Raw genomic sequence first — 20136 nt, forward strand, 5'->3', positions numbered from 1 at the left:
AGTTGAAGAGCTTTATGACCAAAAAAGGAAAAATATTTTTAAATCAGAACATTAAAATATTTCTACTCAGGAAATAATGTTGCCTTTTATTTTCAATATTTCTTTATATTATTAAATAATTATTTTCAACAAAATCTACAATTATTTCTACACAAAATAGTGTAAATGTTTTTTGGTTTTCTTGTATAATTTATATGAAAACGTTTCGTTTTAATATGTAGTGCATTTCATAATTAACTTGTAAATACATTTTACTACTATTTTGATTGTCAATTTAATAGTACAATAACGATCAGATAAATATTTATACCCATCGAGATGTATATTATATTTTCAAAACAAAATTTCGAAAAGTTAGCTTAACAATTAAATGTGTTTTGTTTGTTTGTTTGTTTGTTTGTTTGTTTGTTTTTGTTTGTTTTTGTTTTATTTTTATTTTTTCCTTTGCAGGATGTGCCATTCTTTTCTGTTATCTGAATTACGTTACCTATTATATCGGATGTATGACAATCAATGAAAAACGTGTGTCTAAAAATCTTCATTTCTGGACATGTCTACCAACAAAGTCGAAATCAGAAATGGAAAAAGATGGCAAACCAAAATGTAAAATATTTTGCTGCGCCGGTGCACCTCACAAATCTAGAGACCAAATAGAAGGACCGATTGAGAAATATCCCAAAGCAGTTGTAAAGCGAGTCGTTCTGTTCAAACCGACTCAAATTGTCATTTGTGTCTTCTTTGCTTTATACCTTGGCATTTCAATTTGGGGTACCACGGATTTTAAAGAAGGTTTAGATATAAGAGATCTAGTAGGGTCTGGCTCTTATTATTACGACTTCTATGATACAGACCAAAATTTGTTCAGTCAAAGTCTTATTGTTTCCCTGAATTTTGAATCTGGTATAGACTATCGAATAGATTCTACAGTCAGCCAAATCAATTCATTAGTAACAAATGTACAAAAAGTTCAGCAAGTTTCAAATGACTTTTTACTATCCTGGATACATGCATATAGATCGTCTGCTTTATACAACAACTCCACTGCTGCTGCGTTTATTGGTGGTCTCCAATCTTTCCTGTCTTTGTCAACAGGTGAAGTTTTTGTCAATGATGTAATATTTGATGCATCAAATACTATAGTAGCTTCAAGAATACATATCCTTACTGAAAGTATAACATCCTCAAGCAAACAGGCTGATTTAATGACAAAAATAAGAGACTCAGTTGATTCATCTTCCCTTCCTGTGTTTGCATATGCACCCGGATTTATCTTTTTCGAGCAATATGTTCAAATATTCCCACAAACAATCCAGACGCTTGCTATTTGTGTAGGAGTTGTATTTTTGGTGACGGCAATTTTTATGCCATTGCCTTTAATGATACTTTTAGTAACGATAACAGTTATAATGATTATGCTCGGTGTTATTGGGTTCATTCAGTTCTGGGGTTTAACCCTCAGTTCTGTTACCATGATAAATATTATAATGTGTGTTGGTTTCTGCATTGATTTTAGTACTCATATTTGCCATGCATTTGTTCAGGCAGAGGGCACGAGAAATGTTCGTGTTTCCAAGGCTTTAGATATGGCAGGGGGTCCAATTTTCAATGGAGCAATATCGACAATTATCGGGGTCTTGATGCTTGCATTTTCATCATCCTTTATATTCTTTTCCTTTTTCAAAGTAATGTTTTTGGTTATGATTTTCGGTTTGATTCATTCGGTCTTTCTTCTTCCCGTTATTTTAGCATACATAGGTCCTCAGTATAAGAATTCCGAAAATGATACATTTGAGGGGAAGGAAATCACATTTAACAATAAAGCATATACGTCTAGACAAACAGGACCAGAACCACTTCCGGATTATCCAGGGTCAGAATAAAAATTACCTTGTGGATACTTTGTTGTTTCAGATCATCCCGACTAGAAGACAAACCAATATTATCTGGACTTTTACCACGCAGCAATTTTATCATTTGTTTTCAGAAAGGCAAAAATAACTTATATTTTAACACAGTACATGTACATTACTTCCTGTGTATATAATATATATATATGGTTGTTATGTTAAAATGTGAATTTGTCTCGGCAACATTTATCAGTCGTCGTTGGGTTTACTGAGGTACTGACCACTGATTTCATCTACATAACATAATATATTAGAATGGTCCGCTAATCCTTACTTTTTAATGAGTAAAAAAAACATTATGATAAATATGACAGATAACAATAATACAAAGGTGTTTCATAAAACAATGACGCTGAATTTACTGAATATAAAAAAATTGAGAGTAAAATTTGTTTTACAGAACATTATTTTTTTCAATTAAAATCACAATCAAATTGCCGTTCATCTATATATCATTTCATTGATCTTGAACCTATATATAATAGATATAACTTATGTTTACACCTGGCTTACACAAAAAACGATGTGTTCTTGGTCTGAAATTTAGCCAAATAATGTTAGTTCAGCAGATTTGCATTAACAAATTCCTCAGCGGATTCGAACCCCTGCTTTGTTGACATCGAGGCACCACCGCCTGCAGTGTGTCCAGTGCCGAATATATATTATATATACATTTTGTTCTTCCCTCAGCGGGATTCGAGCTTTTGCAGATATAACATTATTCGGCTAATTTTGAAACGAGGTTAATATACAAATATGTTGTTAGCCCTGTATAACCACAGGTTATCCGATGGAGAACGTCTGCCGTAAAGTTATTACAGAGTTAGATGTACATATATATATATAAATAAAAAGGCTTTCTTCAGCAATGTTCAGAATTGTTTATTTTTATTAAAATTAACTTCAAAATAAACCCAAATGTTAAAAGGGTGTCGCTTTTATCCTGCGGGACTTCACCAAGACGTTATTTAGGGTTTTTATAGTAACACGATTCTGTGCAAAAAAATGTAAAATGTATCACAATGTATTTTATTTCTGCAATGTAATAAAATGTTAACAATTAAAATTGTCGGTTTTTATACATAACATTCTGGTTTTCATACTGCCTATATGTCGTATGACTTGAACCTAGACTTATATATTGGGAGAAGGCGATTCTCACGAAGTAGATAGAATATAATTTCACGATTGATTTACATATTGATGAATGAACGTTTAACGTCCAGCTTCAAATCTTACAACAATCATCATCAGATTGATTACATGTTAATAGAGGGTTGCTGCTTACTAGGAAACTTTTAAAGCAAGAGTTCCAAATGTTGAAGTTGAAATCATCCCTTCGTAAATTTTACGGACGCCATCACGAGTTGGTTGACCGTTATGGAATATCCGTTTCACAGATGATAGCGGATATGTTCCTAATGTCGTTACTACAATCCCGACCCCTTTTCGCGAATGTGACCTACCGAATTAGACGGTCGCCACATGTGGAGCAGGATCTGCTTACCCTTCTGGAGCACCTGAGATCAACCCCGGTTTTTGGTGGAGTTCGTGTTGCTTAGTCTTTAGTTTTCTATGATGTGTTTTGTGTACTATATTTTGTCTGTTTGTCTTTTTCTTTTGTAACCATGGCGTTGTCAGTTTGTTTTCGATTTATGAGTTTGAATGTCCCTCTGGTATCTTTCGCCCCTCTTTTAATGTGGTAAGAACATAAACCTTTCTTGATACTATACCGACATGCTAATGTATTAGCTCACAAGAGAACAGATGGGGAATGTGTCGATGGGACACAGATAATGCCCCCGCTTGCATATAACGTTATAAAGGGACATAACTCAAGAACTGTAAAAGTGACGCTACCCGAATGTGTACTTGATCTGAGTTTTGTGGTATTAAATATTGTTTATAAGTTTCATAACATTCAATTGAGGCAAACTTAATTTACAGAACGGAAACGAAAATTCAGCATTTTTTTTTCATTTGTAAAAGGGCATAACTCTAGGACAATAAAAGTGACGCCACCAAATTTCGAACTTGATCTGTATTTTGTGGTAATTAGCATTGTGTATAAGTTTCATAATATTTTATTGAGGCAAACTAAAGTTAGAGAACGGAAACGAAAATTTCAGCAATTTTTCCATTTGTAAAGGGCATAACTCTAAAACGGTTAAAGTGACGCCTCCAAAATTCAAACTTGATCTGTGTTTTGTGGTAATAAGCATTAATTATAAGTTTCATAACATTTGGTTGAGGCAAACTTAAGTTGGAGAACAGAAACGAAAATTTCAACAATTTTTCCATTTGTAAAGGGGCATAACTCTAGAACGGTAAAAGTGACGCCACCTAAATTCAAACTTGATCTGTGTTTTGTGGTAATAAGCATTGTGTATAAGTTTCATAACATATTGTTGAGGCAAACTAAGGTTAGAGAACGAAAACGAAAAATTCAGCAAATTTTCCATTTGTAAACTCTAGAACGGTAAAAGTAATGCCACCAAAATTCAAACTTGATCTGTGTTTTATAGTAGTAAGCATTGTGTATAATTTTCATAACATTTGGTTAAGGCAAACTAAAGTTAGAGAACGGAAACCAATTTTTGGACGTACGTACAGACGCACAAGGGTAAAACCTAATGCCCCCTCCGCTACGGCGGGGGCATAAAAAGTCTACAAAAAGACATGTTACCAAACATATTATTCGACTCCGAGCGGACCAGATTTGCTCTTATTCATAAATTTAGTTGTATTGTGATGTACAGCAAATAACAAATTAGTCTTTGGTTTGCCTCGATCGGTAGTATAGAAGTAACCAATGAAACACCATACTTTGGATAAGGAGTATAAATACACGTTTTGGATATTTTCTCGTAAACCATAAATTTCCTCTATGATGAGTTTATTTACAACCACTAGAACGATGCTACTGCTGATGGGGGTTTCTTCCCAAGGGTATCATCAGCCCATTAGTCAGCTGTGTTGACATGAATTATCATTGATATGGTCATAATTACAAATGTATGAATAAAGGCAACAGTAGTATACCGCTGTTCAATAGTCATAGTTCGATTTAGCAAAAACAAATCCGGGTAACAAACTAGAACCGAGGGAAACCCCTCAACTATAATGGGAAAATAACGGAACAACAGAAACACTGAACTACAACAAAAGCAAACGCCAACATACATAGAAACGGACTGTCTGATAACAACTGCGATATTCCTGACTTGGTACAGGACATTTTAAGAAAAAATGGTGGGTTGAACCTGGTTTTATGGCTAGCCAAACCTTCCGCTTATATGACAATGTTAAAAATACCGCTAAAATGACAACACTACGTGACAGGAATACTGTACAAACAAACGCAAGAACACTCACCACAGAGAAATACATTAATAAACAAAATAATAGTACATTACAACATGTAAACCGCAGAATAACAACGGATACCTCCCATGAATTTATGACAGCACACCAGAACACCACAAACGATATATAAACTGAGCGTCACATGAATGGATCAACGACACAAAAAGTGACGTATTTTTGTGACGTTTATATCATCACAGGTAAATTTCTAAAAAATACAATAGATTTGTTTTATTTATAAACACGAACAAGATTATTAATATTTGGGATTGAATTTGTAATGGTGTTATTTTATGTATTTTCTAACCATGGCAAGAATATTAAAATGAAATTGTGTTTATAATGGTGTTATAATTTGTATTTTCTAACCATGTCGGTTTTTCTTCTAAATCAAAACTGTGAATAAACAAAAAAACCTGTGCATATATAGTTGCTTTAAACTTAAAATCATATAAATGAAGTAGCTGATTTTTTATCTTAACTTTTTCATACATATAGAAAATAAAAATAAAATAACTGTTATATATGGCAAGATCATGTAAGACCAAAAAATAAACACACATGAAAACAAACAACATAAAACAAAAACCCTGTAGACGAACCACGAGTAACTCGACTATAATGACAAATAAGATATATGTGAAATGTACCGAAAACACAGAATTCAAACCACAATTAAAATAAACAGACAACAACTCATCACAAAATGACCCACCGGACCCACACGTAAAAGAAAGTAAAAACAAAATGCTCGAAAGCAGGATATATAAATACCTAACCACGTGGTCTCATTAAATTAACAGTTTATAAAACTTTGATTTTGCCGAAATACTATATAGATAACCTTAGCTGTATTTGACAAAACCTTTCGGAATTTTGGGTCTTCAGTGCTCTTCAACTTCGTACTTTATTTGGCCTTTTTAACTTTTTTTATTCGGGCGTCACTGTTGAGTTTTTTGTAGACGAAATGCGCGTCTGGCGTATAAAATTTTAATCATTGTTTCTATGATGAGATTAGTTACTTTGTTTTATGTTTAAACAGGTTTAGAATTGTATAAACCTCCCTTTTCGAAAAATAAGCCTTGTGGCAATTTTTTGCAGCAAACTAGCAGAAAACATAGCCGCAAATTTGCAGCAAACTTATGCTGCAATCTTGCCGCAACCATTTTACCATACAAATGAAGCATGCTCAAACGTAAATACATATAAAGAAATAAAAACAGATAAATCTCAAATGTGTATCAAGCATTCAGCTATGTAATAATTGCATTACAGAATTGAAATGAACTTATTGAATACTAGTAGTATATATTTAATCAGTTACAAAATCCAAATTTATAATAGCTAGAGTATTTCAAACACAGTTAACTTAATTATGTGTGATGATGACATTAATTATTTTATTAAATCTACATTTCTATGAATAATTTGTAATCACAAAATTACATATTAAATATCCTATATCAATGTACCAAAATGCCTCCTTGATCTCTTACATATAACATTTCTCAAACACAATCAACATGACCTAACCAAACACTTCAAATTGTTAGCTTCCAGACAACTAGTCATGCCCAGTCAATATTGTATAATTCTTGCAATGTTCTTGCAAACATATAGAATGGATTTCTGCAATCTTGCGGCAAGCATTCTTTATTATCTTAACTCTCTGACTTGCAGTCTTACTGCAAACATTGGTGTTTCTGCAAACTTGTTGCAAGCTTGCATCAAAACGCTGCAATGTTTGCTGGAAGTTTGCAGATAGCAGCAAACATCTGCAATCACTATGTTCTGTTTTCCTGCAAACTTGCAGCAAGGTTACGGCAAACATTTCAGTTCTATAAGGGAGCTGTTCTCCTAACTAATATTTTTGTTTTTATTTGAATAACCAACCAAATGTGTAATAATAAAAAAACTCATCTAAGATACCAAAAAGATAAAGTGTGAATGAAATAAAATTAGAAACTATAATACTACTCACCTTTTGTATATTTTACAGCTTACATAATTTGCAATGTTAAGCATTAATGTGGTTGATACTGGCGTCTGGCGTACACATTTTTAATCCTGGTATTTATGATGAGTGCTTTATAAAGTCAAGAGAACAAATATATTCTTTTCAAGGTTTAAGATGCCTTTTTTAAAGTGCGAGGTGATAATTTTATGCTTTTAAAAAAATAATACTCGGACAAACATAATTAAAAAGTAGGTAAATATTCTGTAGTATTCAAAAATCGAAAAAGGTTATAAAAAACGTAATGACCGCACAAGATATGTTCAGGAATAATCTTCTTGTGAATCCACGTGTGACCGTCTATAGCTCCCGTTTATTATTTTTTGTTTTAAGAATATCGTTCCGTCCACTTGAGTCCATATGTATCTTTTATTCTTTCTTTCATTTTCCTATAGAACTATCGTTGTATCCACGAGTGTCTGCCGGTGTTCCCTGTTTTTTTTATTTTGTATATCTAAATTTCAATATGTCTATTTGGGTCCACCTGTAGTCTATGTTTTTTATTTTTTTTTATATAGAAATAACGTTGCGTCCACTTGTGTCTGCCTGTATCCACCCGTTCTTTTATTATTATACTGAAATAGCAACTTGTCCAGTTGTATCTGCCTGGAGCCACTGTTTCTTTAATTTTCAAAAAAGCAGACGTTTGGTTCACTTGTGTCGGCCTGTATCCCCTGTTTCTGTATTTGTTATATAGAAATTGCAGTGTGTTAACTAGTGACCGTCTATATCCCCCTCTTTCTGTTACACTAATTAGCACTTATGTTGGACTAATATAGCACTGTGTCCCTTTGTGTCCGTCTGTCATTTTTTTTCTTTAATTTTAAGCATGAACGCTGTGTTCACTTGTGTCCAACTGTATTCCATTGTTTCTTTAATTCTATACAGAAATAGCATATTTTTCAAGTTGTGTCAATTTGTAACCCTTGTTTTTTTATTATATTTTTTAATAAACTTAATGTTGTATCCACTTTTGTCATCCGGTAGCCCTTTTGTCAATATAACTGTTATGCTGTATTTCATCGTGTCTACTTGTTTTTGCCTGTAGGTCATTCTGTTTTTTAAAAGTTATAGTAAAACACAGTGTATGAAAATTAGGAGATGAGGTATGATTACCAATGAGACAACTATCTACCAAGGGTCAAATAAAGTGGATGTAAGCAATATTATGCAACAATACGACCTTCAACAATGAGAAAAACCCATACCGTTCAGTCGGCTATAAAAGGCCCCGACATGAAAATTATGAAACAATTCAATTTAGAAAACTAACGGCCTTATTTATAACAAAACAATTTACGAAAAACAAATATGACAGACATGAACCAACGACAACCACTGAACTACAGGCTCTACGAATCCAAAAGAGTTCTGGTGGGAAGTAAATACAATTGGTCCGGGAAAAGCTACTACAAATATCGATAGTGTGATAATCGATTATGGGTGATGGGAGTGTATCTTGTAACCCAAATGATATTTTTTCCAGGTGGAAACAGAAATATTCAAGGCTTTTTTCCAACGAGATCCAGCAAGCCGAATCTGAATTTATTGAGCAATTACAGCAATTAAACGAACAATTAGAGCACGAGTACGAAACTCTCAATCCTTCTACCGAAACAATGGATACGGAATAACAACACATGAACGATCCGATTTCACTTGAAGAAACAAAACGTACATTACAAAATGTAAAGAATGGCAAAGCAGTTGAAATCGACACCATTCATTATGAAATTTTAAAAAGTGACAAATTGACTAACATTTTTCATGGTTTATATAACGTTTGCTTTTTACATGGTGTAGTATCTAATATGTGGTGTCAAAGCATTATGTGTCCGATATTAAAGAACGGAAAGTACTATCGTGACCCGTTGGGATTTAGAGTCATCAGTCTAATGTCAACTGAGGCTAAAGTTTTTAGTCATATAATGAATGAAAGACTTGTTAGATATCTCGAAAACAACAATTTACTGAGCGAAAAACATAATCGATTTAGGTTTCTCATGTCAGGACTAGGTCACATTTACTCTTTGTGCACAATTCGGCAGAGAAAGCTGATGAAATATGTTTTGTAGACTTTAGTAAAGCATTCGACTCGGTCAACCACACTATTTTGTGGAATAAACTTTTCAGTTCAGGAATATCAGGGAATGTGTTCAAAACGATAAGATTTCTTTATTCAAAACCAATAATTACTGTCCAATTATCACCTGGGATACTCACGAAATGGTTCTCGATAGATACTGATGTACGTCAAGGTGACAACCTTGTTCCAATACTTTTTGCTTTATTCATAGACAGCTTAGTGCCACAGGCTAACAGTCTATCGTCCGGAGTTCCAATTGAAAATGATATGGTCAGTTGCTTACTCTATGCAGATGATATTGTGTTTATTTGTGATAGTCATCTTGGTTTACAAACCTTACTTGACACTTTACATGAATGGAAAAAGTTAAACTGTTTACAGGTCAATATTGATAAAATGAAGATTATGCATGTTCGGAAATCTACCGCCGTTAGATGAGATTTCGTATTTATCCTTGGAAATACCCGGATTGTTTTCGTAGATAAATATCGCTATCTAGGCTTAATGATATCCGAAAAAATGGACTACACTGTTTCTGTGAAAGAGCTCTCAACAGCCGCTTGGATCATTTTCATCAAAATACCTTCATATTGGTAAAATGAACTTTGTTATATATATAAAGAGCTGTTCGAACTTTCTTGGGTGTTTGAAAAACCTCACCGATTCCAACAATAACATGAGACATGGGATGGACTTTTGTACTTGTGAACAATCAACGTAATATAGTTCGTTTATTGTGTAGACTTATGAAATTGCCGGATTTCAGGATATGTCATAAAGTATTCCCCTGGGATGTCGATCTTTCCACACGCTACAAAAATACCTGGTTCTACAGTGCTAAAACAATTTTGAACAATAGTCATGATAGTGCTCTGTCAGTCTTAATTAACAGTACAAACAACCATGAAACGATTTCAACAAAAAAATTTAAATGACAGTGCTTCGTAAGCCTATATCGCTTGCTGAAAATATGAATGAGCATAACTTTTGTATATTGTATTATGTCAATTCAGGTTGCACTTTAATAAATTATTCATTCATTCATTCATTCATTCATTCATTCATTCGTTCATTCATTCATTCGTATAGATAGAGAAAATCTGAAAAAACGTCAGGCATAAAGTTGAGATCTTTTTATTGTCCATTTACATCAAAACTGTCAAACTATTTTTTTTTTATCATTTTATTGGTTTCTTTTTTTTTTTTACTTTTGCCTATAATATTGAAGATAGAAACTTCAAAAATACAACTAGCGGCTCTCAAGAGCCTGTGTCGCTAACCTGACTCTACTTTGGTTTTAGAAATCATGTAAAGATAGATAAAAATCATAACAGATACCCAAATAATGATTAAGGCCAAATTTGGTTCAATATTGGTCCCGTTATTTAGTAAAATGTCCTGGTGGGCATCTTGAACAGTAAATCGGCAACAAAGTAGCAACACTTGGTCAGCACCTCCGACATCAGGAACATTCATGCCATGTTTGGTTTCATTCTATTCAGTGGTATGCTAAAAGAAGACATTAAATTTTGTATGTATTTCCCATAGGGTCCTATGTTACATTTTGTAAACTTACTCACCCGCTGGCGGTCATTTTGGAGGATGGATCGGCTGCAAAGTAACAACACTTGGTCAGCACCTCATAAGGAACATTCATGCCATGTTTGGTTCCATTCTATTTAGTTGTTTTCTAAAAGAAGACATTTGTATGTATTTCCCAGAGTGTCCTATGTTAAACTAAGTCCCCCGCTGGCGGCCATCTTGGATGATGGATCGACTGCAAAGTAACAACACTTGGTCAACACCTCATAAGGGACATTCATGCCATGTTTGTGTCCATTCCATTCAGAGGTTCTCTAAAAGAACCTTCAGCAGTGTTGTATGTATTTCCCATAGGGTCCTATGTTAAACTAAGTCCCCCGCTGGCGGCCATCTTGGATGATGGATCGACTGCAAAGTAACAACACTTGGTCAACACCTCATAAGGAACATTCATGCCATGTTTGGTTCCATTCCATTCAGCGGTTCTCTAAAAGAAGACATTTGTATGTATAACCCATATAAGGTCCTATGTTAAACTAAGTCCCCCGCTGGCGGCCATGCCATGTTTGGTTCCATTCCATTCAGAGGTTCTCTAGAAAAAGTTCAAAATGTAAAAAGTTAACGACGACGACGACGACGGACGACGGAAGACTGACGACGGACGACGGAAGACTGACGACGGACGCCAAGTGATGAGAAGAGCTAAAAAAGTAGTTTTATAGAGGATTTTTGTATTCTAAAGTTTCTCTCTGTCTGTGATAATTTTGAAGATAATAGGCAAAAAAATATTCAAAAATGCAAGGCATGATCGACAAATAAGTCGTCATTCCCGAAATTGTCAGTTGATTCCTTATAGGAGTTTATACCCCTAAAAGACGATTGTACCAATTATTTGTGTTATTGCCTATTATTTTAAAACTAGGATAGATGGAGAGACATTTTATATAGCAAAATGATCCTTAAGACAAGATCTTAAAATAAGTAGACATTACCGATATCTTTTGTCTACTCTTCGTAGGAGTTTTTGCCCTTAAATGACAATAGTTTGCGGGTTTTTTGTAATCTATTATCTTGAATACTATAATAGATAGATGGCAATTTAAATAACACAAATGGTCAGCAAGACAATTTTACCATGTGTTGTGTATTTGCCTATTACTTTGAATCTATAATAGATAGATTGAAACTTTATAAAGCAAAAATGATCTGACATTGCCGAAACTTTCGTCGACTTCTCATAGGAGTTATTGTCCTAAATGACATTGTTAACTAATAGTTTACGTTTTCGTAAATTATATTTACCATATAAATATCCGAATAGGTTCATAAAACCTAATACCATTAATAATATTTTTTTTTATGAAAATAGGACGAACGAACTCAGGGCGAACGGACCCGATACTGTTTGTTTACCAAAAGAATGTCACGTGATCATTTGATGATACTATATAACAGTATATAAATAACACATAGCTGAAAGGGTGATAGAGCAGATTGTTACCCCGAGAAAACATTGTCAACTGAGGCGAAGCCAAGGTTGACAATGTCTTTTCGAGGGGTAACAATCTGCTCTTTCACCCTCTCAGATATGTGTTATTTAATTTATTATACTGAATGTTCTGTTATTACTGTCAATAGTTATCAAAGGTACCAGGCTTATAATTTTGATACGCCAGACGCGCGTTTCGTCTACATAAGACTCATCAGTGACGCTCAGATCAAAATAATTGAAAAGCAAAACAAGTATAAAGTTGAAGAGCATTGAGGACCCAAACTTCCAAAATTTTTGCCAAATACGACTAAGGTAATCTTTGCCTGGGATAAGAAAATCCTTAGTATTTCGAAGAATCTTTAACTTTGCAAACAGTTAATTTATAAAAAGAAAAAAAACCATATAATTGATATTTATGTCAACACCGAAGTGCTGACTACAAGGCTGGTGATACCCTTGGGGACGAAACGTCCACCAGCAGTGGCATCGACCCAGTGGTTTTAATAGTTATCAAAGGTACCAGGCTTATAATTTTGATACGCCAGACGCGCGTTTCGTCTACATAAGACTCATCAGTGACGCTCAGATCAAAATAGTTGAAAAGCCAAACAAGTATAAAGTTGAAGAGTATTGAGGACCCAAACTTCCAAAAAGTTGTGCCAAATACGACTAAGGTAATCTTTGCCTAGGATAAGAAAATCCTTAGTATTTCGAAAAAAATTTACTGTTGCAAACAGTTAATTTATAAAAAGAAAAAAATACTATATAATTGATATTCATGTCAACACCGAAGTGCTGACTACTAGGCTGGTGATACCCTTGGGGACGAAACGTTCACCAGCAGTGGCATCGACCCAGTGGTGTTAATAGTTATCAAAGGTACCATATAATTGATATAATTATGTCAACACCGAAGTGATAAAGATGATTAAAATTCAAGTTCAAAGTAATAAACTATGACGTCTTGTACATAACAACCATCCGTATTTAATTAAGCGCACACTTGATCAAGCGTCTCCGTGAAGGGAAATAGAGTATTTGCCATAGGATAGAGTCGTATTTGATAAAGCGCACACTTTATCAAGCGTCTCCGTGAAGGGTAATAGAGTATTTGCCACAGGATAGAGTCGTATTTGATAAAGCGCACACTTGATCAAGCGTCTCCATGAAGGGTAATAGAGTAAATTAACACTCTCGTATTGGCCAATCAAAATCTGGCATTTTGACATGAAGTTTGATAATATAATTTATGAAATCTTTGCAAAATTCATTATATGGCCACTTATCTTACATGATATCAATAAAAAAGATCGTGACGTATAAAACATATGTACACAGTTACACATAAAATTCCATGATAAATATAGATCTGCATTGCATGAAAACGTGGTGACCAGCTGGTGACCCATATCATGAGGATGCACACTTCTGTTTACATTTCTTAAAAGAAGGATTATTACCTACTGAAAAATATCAAGACGGAACCCGAACAAATTTAGTAATAAATAATGCTTCCCAAAATTACCGAAAAATATCTTCCAAAGAATATATTGTTTAAATATAAGTTATCGTCTTATTTTATTTGGCGGGGATGGTCGATCGCGTTACAAAAAAATTGAAAAAACTTCATTATATCATATTTCTGTGAAAAAAAATATAGAAATATAAAAACAGGACGTACAAAATATATATACATATGTTCGTAAAATGTGTTATCATTCAATCCCAATCAGTGTACTTTACCTACAGATTAAAATTTGAGCGGAGGAAAACATTGTGCATACTTCCGACTGCGCAAGAATAATATTCTTTACCTCCGTTTGCGGTGATCAGAATTTAGATCTATAGGAGATAAAAAAAAAAAACAAGGAAAAAATTGTGCAAACTTCCGCCTGCGCAAAAATGATATTCTTTATCACCGTGTGTGGTAATCAGAATTTATGATATATAGGAGATAATAAAACGACAAATATGGAAGTTTTTAAAACAAATGAGACCAATAAACATTAAATAATGTTCAACGTTAACTAATGATACTTTGATACTGTTTTAGTTTTTAAGGCGACGACAACAATGGACAAAGATCAATTGACCAATTGCACATTTTGGGTGATTGGTCATACCTATTTGTTATTCTTGGGTTATTTTACAATCTATAGATAAACGACCTAGTAACATTTGACTAAGGTTGACTTTATGTTTATAATACAGATGTAACATGTGTAACTAGCTCAATGTCCACTTGAGTCGGCCTGTAGTTCCGTTTCTTTAGATTTTATACAAAATTAACGTTGTGTCCGCGTATATTCCCCTCTATGTCCCTTACTTCTTCTTTTTTAGAACTAACGTTTTGTCCAGTTCCGTCTGTAGCCCTTGATTCTTAACTTTATAAAGAATTTACCTTCTGTCTTCTCTCTTTAATTATGTATACAAAATTGATGCTTTGTCCACTTTTGTTCGCATGTGCCTTGTGTCTTTACTTTTATGCAGAATTAACGTTCCATCAAATTGTCTCCCAAAAATAGAAACGTGTAGCCCGCTTGTGTCTTCTGGTATATCCTGCTTTTTAAAAGTGTATACAGAAATAGCACTGTGTCCCGTTGTGTTTGCCTTTAGCCTCTGCTTTTTTTTTTTTTTTAATTCTTATATAGAAATTAAGCTGTGTCCGCCTGTATCCCCGTTTCTTAATTTTTCTAATAGATTGTTCACTGTATATTCTCCTGTGTCTGTCGGTCTCCTATTCTCTTACAGCATTGTATATATATTTAAAAAAAAAAGCGACGTGTCCAAGTGTGCGCTCATGTAAACATTATTTTCATATTATAAAGAAATAGCTCGTGTATAGATGTATTGTTATAATATATGGCCATACGTTATAATATGTGTCCTTGCATCCCATAAACAAGATGCATGATCACTATATGTTGGATCATATTTTGACATATCTAATTAAAAACTTCTAAAACAAATGTGTTTGGTCCTATACATATAGATCAATACAATAACAACCATACTGAAACAACTAAATTTACAGTCACAGACTTTTCAGACTAGTTCGCATTGGAAAAGATGAAAAGATGAAAAGATCTTTGCTTGTACCAAGTCAGGAATATAACATTTGTTTTCCATTCGTTTGATGTGTTTGAGCTTTTGGTTTTGCCATTTGTTAAAGGACTTTCCGTTTTGAATGTTCCTTGGAAGTCGGTATTTTTGTTATTTTACTTTTTTTCTAAAACATTCCATAGCCAACAAAGGTCTCGTTGCCATCAACTTGAGCAATATCCTTAATCATAAATCAGTTCACTCAAAAATACATCCCTACTTTAAACATCAGTCTGTACCTATCATGTCTTATATGTTATGTCGGAAATATGGCATATAGTTGTTTTTCACTTGTTCCGTTAATTGATCTTTTATCTTGTCAGTTTTTATAGACTTCCCACTTTTTCAATTTGCCTTGGAGTTTGGTATTTTGTTACTCTTTTTTATACCTATACCAAACCAATCGCTAACAAAACTTTCAATTACAAACGCGTTTTGCAGGATTTCAATATTGACTAATTCAAGTCTAAAGCCCCAGCGTTTGATTTCCCCTGTACTTGTTCCCCATTCGTATAAAATCCGACTAGCCACGTAATTACTGGTGACATGAACATTTTTAACAACACTTATCTGCGAAATGTGTTATACAAAGGCCCGAAATATCGAGAGCCTAAATCAATCAATTGGAAACACAATTTCAAAATAATGATGGATTCAGTCGACGATTATGCCAGGCAATGGGCTAAAGTTAAACGCGAAAAAGAAGACGTAGATACTCTTTCTAAATGAGGTCGTAGTAACAAATTAGAATTAAAAAACTGAATGGGTCTATGAATACACATGCTACATCGATCTTTAAAGACCCAAATACTGTGGATTCATTTATTTTCGTGGGTATCAATTTTCGTGGATAGAGAAAAAAAAGACGTTTCGTGGTATATGTAAATTCGTGGATCGCTGATTACAACAAATAAATAAATTCAGATACGTAATTCGTGGATTTCTTTTTGATTTAGGAGATCACATAACCTCCTTGGTTTGATCAATAATAACCCCCCAAAAAAAGAAGGAATTCATTGAACAAGTTTTGAATTGTCAAAATCCTCGCTTGGTCATTCTAGGTTAAAGTGTTCATTGAAAACTTCTACTACAATAATGGACAGAGACAACTTATTATTTGTTTGTTTTACAATTTATAAATTCTTGTCGAAATTTTATATAAGGCATCAAAAACTCTATGATTGAAAGCTCATTTCCCTAATCACGATATAATAAACAGTCATATAAGTAAAAGGTGTGAAAATAAATGTTCCTGTCATAAACAATATTACCTACGGGCAATATACCTGTACTTAATCCTATTGATTTTTATTCACCAGTAAACCAAACTATGACACGGTAATTACCAAATTTTCCATGAACAGTTTTAATAAATTTTAAAAAGTAAATTATCACTGATATTTAATATATTTATTATTGATTTAATCAAAATACTTGTATCTTCTTTCAATAAAAACAAGTGTTATGTTAACATGTTAATCGCTAGTCAACATTATACTAGAACTGCATAACATAACCGGAAATAAACATCCGACTCCATACACATTTCTCGGGATTATTCTTCGTTGAATTCTTAAATTCGTGGTTCGCTGTGACCCACGAAACCCACGAAAATTGGTATACCACGAATAAAAATGAATCCACAGTATTGCTAAGCACCTGTCCTATTTCAATGACAATTATGTTGTTGTCCCCGCAGATAAAGCCCCAAACAACATCGTTTGTGTGTGTAAATCACAATACATAAAGTGCTTGTTAAAGGGATTATGTACTGACGATTCACTTGGAAACTCAACATATTCCCCCTTACCAAGGAGGGAATCCTGATTAATCTGGGCCTGTCCTATGTTTCTTTAAAATTTCAATTAAAGATGAAGACCTGGATCTTCTTTCACTGTATTGGATACCTGAATTACACAATTGCCCTTATCAACATCCTTATATTGATGGGTCTTTTAAGTGCTCCAGGAAACCTCTTTCCAAATTATAAACATCAGAAATCAAAGCCCGGCTTCGAAGTTATTGTAAAACTACCTACTCCAGAGGCGACGTGAACCAGATGTGGATACTTAAAAATTCCGAAGATCTGTTCGAATACATACAATCTTAGTCTCTTTCCACTTGCAATAGTATTAAAACATTTGACACTAGTACACTTTACACAGTATTCCCAAATCCAAACAAATTTGAAAGAATTGGTACTTTTTTCCATAAAAAAAAGAATGGCCAACGAAGATACTATTATCTTGTCTTAGGGAGGGATAAATCGTACTTTGTAAAAAGGATCACTCTGATTCAAACAAGAAATTCTGTGAAACTAATATTGTAAAAGATGCTTGATTTCTTGATTGATTACATATTTATTACGTTTGGAGGACGTGTTTTTCAACAAGCAATCGGTATTCCCATGGAAACCATCTATGCTCTCTTCTTGACAACTTGTTTCTTTATTCATATGATGCGGACTTCATACAGGAGCTTCTCATGAAGAATGAAAAGAAGCTAGCATTATCCCTTAATTTCACTGTCCGCTATATAGATGATATCCCCTTACTAAATGATTAAGTGACTAAGATTGGTGACTATGTTGAATGCATCAATCCCATCGAACTTGAAATAAAGGATACAACAGAAACAGTTAAGTCTGCCTTACATCTTGACTTGCATCTAGAAATTGACAAAGAGCGTTGTTTGCAAACAAAACTTTATAACAAAAGAGATGATTTCAGCTTCCTAATTGTGAACTCTCCTTTCTATGTTGCAACATACCAGCAGCTCCTGCATCTGAAGAATATATCTCTCAGTTGTTATATTCCACAGCTTTTATTTCCTTAATAAAGGCCTAGGGTTGTTGCTCCCAAGGAATCATTAATCCAAGAGTTCCAAGTGGTGAAGTTAATCAAAACCATCCCTTGAAAATTTTACGCACGCCAATACGAGTTTGTTGACCGTTATGGAATATCTGTCATGGATTTGCTGTAGCCACAATCCCGTCCTCTTTTCCGCGAATATGACCTTCCGAATTAAGACTTACTACTGAGTTTGTCGTTAAAACATTTGACTTTTCTACACTTTACACAAGTATTCCCAAATCCAAACAAATTTGAAAGAATTGGTCCTTTTTTCTATAAAAAAAAAAAAATGGCCAACGAAGATACTATTATCTTGTCTATGGGCGTCACATATGGACCAGGATCTGCTACCCTTCCGGTTCGTGTTGCTCAGTCTTTAGTTTTCTATGTTGTGTGTTGTAGACGGTTGTCTGTCTTTTTGGTAGTTTTCCGTTTTTTGCCATGTCGTTGTCAGTATGTTTTCGACATATAGTTTGGTTGTCCCTTTGGTATCTTTCGCCTCTCTTTTGCAACCACTTTAAGAAAAAGCTAAAACTTTTAGACAAAGGACTGAACAATCAAGCTCATGTACCAACAGGGGATCTGAATAAGCTTGCAAGAATCATCAAATCTATACAAATTTCCTTAACACGTCTTTTTACTCATACCTCCAGTCAGAACAGATTTACTCAAATTCAGTTCGATGCTGAATACTGTTATAGGCTAGAACGCATTACCCTACAATATCAAGATCAAGAAATTTCAAACTTAACATTTACATTAAACGGAGTTCCTAACACTTACAAACACTAAGTCGTGACTTTTTTGGTCTAAATGAATGGTAGATTTTAAATTCTGAAAATGTCTGTCCTCGTCAGATTCTCCCAATTTACAATAGTTTACAAGATTACAAATGAAATTTCACACGTACAACGATCTATATTTGAAACATAACTCAGGTTGATAAAGGAAAACTCAATAAATAAAACAGGGTAAATTTCAGAGAAATTATCAAGGATACAAAATTGCCATAGAATATTAAAAGCAGCAATAACAACATAATATCATAATATAATTAAAGCCATGGACATGGGATTGGAAGACTGTTAGGTATAAATAATCTCATCATGAATACCAGTCTTAAAATTATGTATGCCAGACGCTTCTGACAGGCTTTATGTCATGTAATCTCAACAAAGACTGCGACAAAATCAAATAGATCTGTCAAAATTCATATCATAAAAAAGTTCTGGCTAAATTTCAGTTTGGGCATCGCAAAGCTTTATTACATTTTGTACTCAGCAAGGACAATGCAGTGGGACAATATTTAAAGAAATTAGAGAAACAACTCAGACTGTCAAATCAATTTTGCTATATTGTTTTATGTAATGCATGGAGATAACTGATATTATAATTTCTTTTACAGAACTTGATATTGAAAAATTATCATTGACACACGATGTTGATTATGTAAACACAAGGAAACATTCAACTAGCCAAACAAAAAAGGCTAGGTAACTGATACGAAACAAGAATGTGTCAATAGTACACGGATGCCCCACTCGCAATATCGTTTTCTAAGTTCAGTGGACCGTGAAATTGGGGTCAAAACTCTAATTTGGCAATAAAATCATAGGCAACATGTGTACTAAGTTTCAAGTTGATTGGACTTCAACTTAAAATCATAGGGAACATGTGTACTAAGTTTCAAGTTGATTGGACTTCAACTTCATCAAAAACTACCTTGACCAAAAACTTTAACCTGAAGCAGAACAGACGGACGAACGGACAGACGA

General features: G+C 33.8%; 2 protein-coding genes across 5 annotated transcripts in view; one reads left to right on the top strand and one right to left on the bottom strand.

The window, feature by feature from the left end:
• The window catches only part of LOC127708262 (oleandomycin polyketide synthase, modules 5 and 6-like), a 207880-nt gene that overhangs the window by 49326 nt on the left and 138418 nt on the right, over nucleotides 1-20136 (bottom strand). The gene's annotated exons all lie outside the window — the stretch shown is intronic.
• The window catches only part of LOC127709903 (patched domain-containing protein 3-like), a 232152-nt gene that overhangs the window by 36432 nt on the left and 175584 nt on the right, over nucleotides 1-20136 (top strand). For 2 of the 4 annotated variants that reach the window (XM_052215596.1, XM_052215594.1), the window contains exon 5: nucleotides 451-2973. The exons of the other annotated variants lie outside the window; for them this stretch is intronic. In XM_052215596.1, coding sequence (XP_052071556.1) covers nucleotides 451-1880 — 1430 coding nt within the window. In that variant the 3' untranslated portion in view covers nucleotides 1881-2973. Of the gene's footprint in view, nucleotides 1-450; nucleotides 2974-20136 lie in introns of those variants that run through there. 4 annotated transcript variants of the gene reach the window in all.

The sequence above is a fragment of the Mytilus californianus genome, unplaced genomic scaffold, assembly GCF_021869535.1.
Source record: "Mytilus californianus isolate M0D057914Y unplaced genomic scaffold, xbMytCali1.0.p SCAF_7, whole genome shotgun sequence".
Taxonomy (NCBI): Eukaryota; Metazoa; Mollusca; class Bivalvia; order Mytilida; family Mytilidae; genus Mytilus; species Mytilus californianus.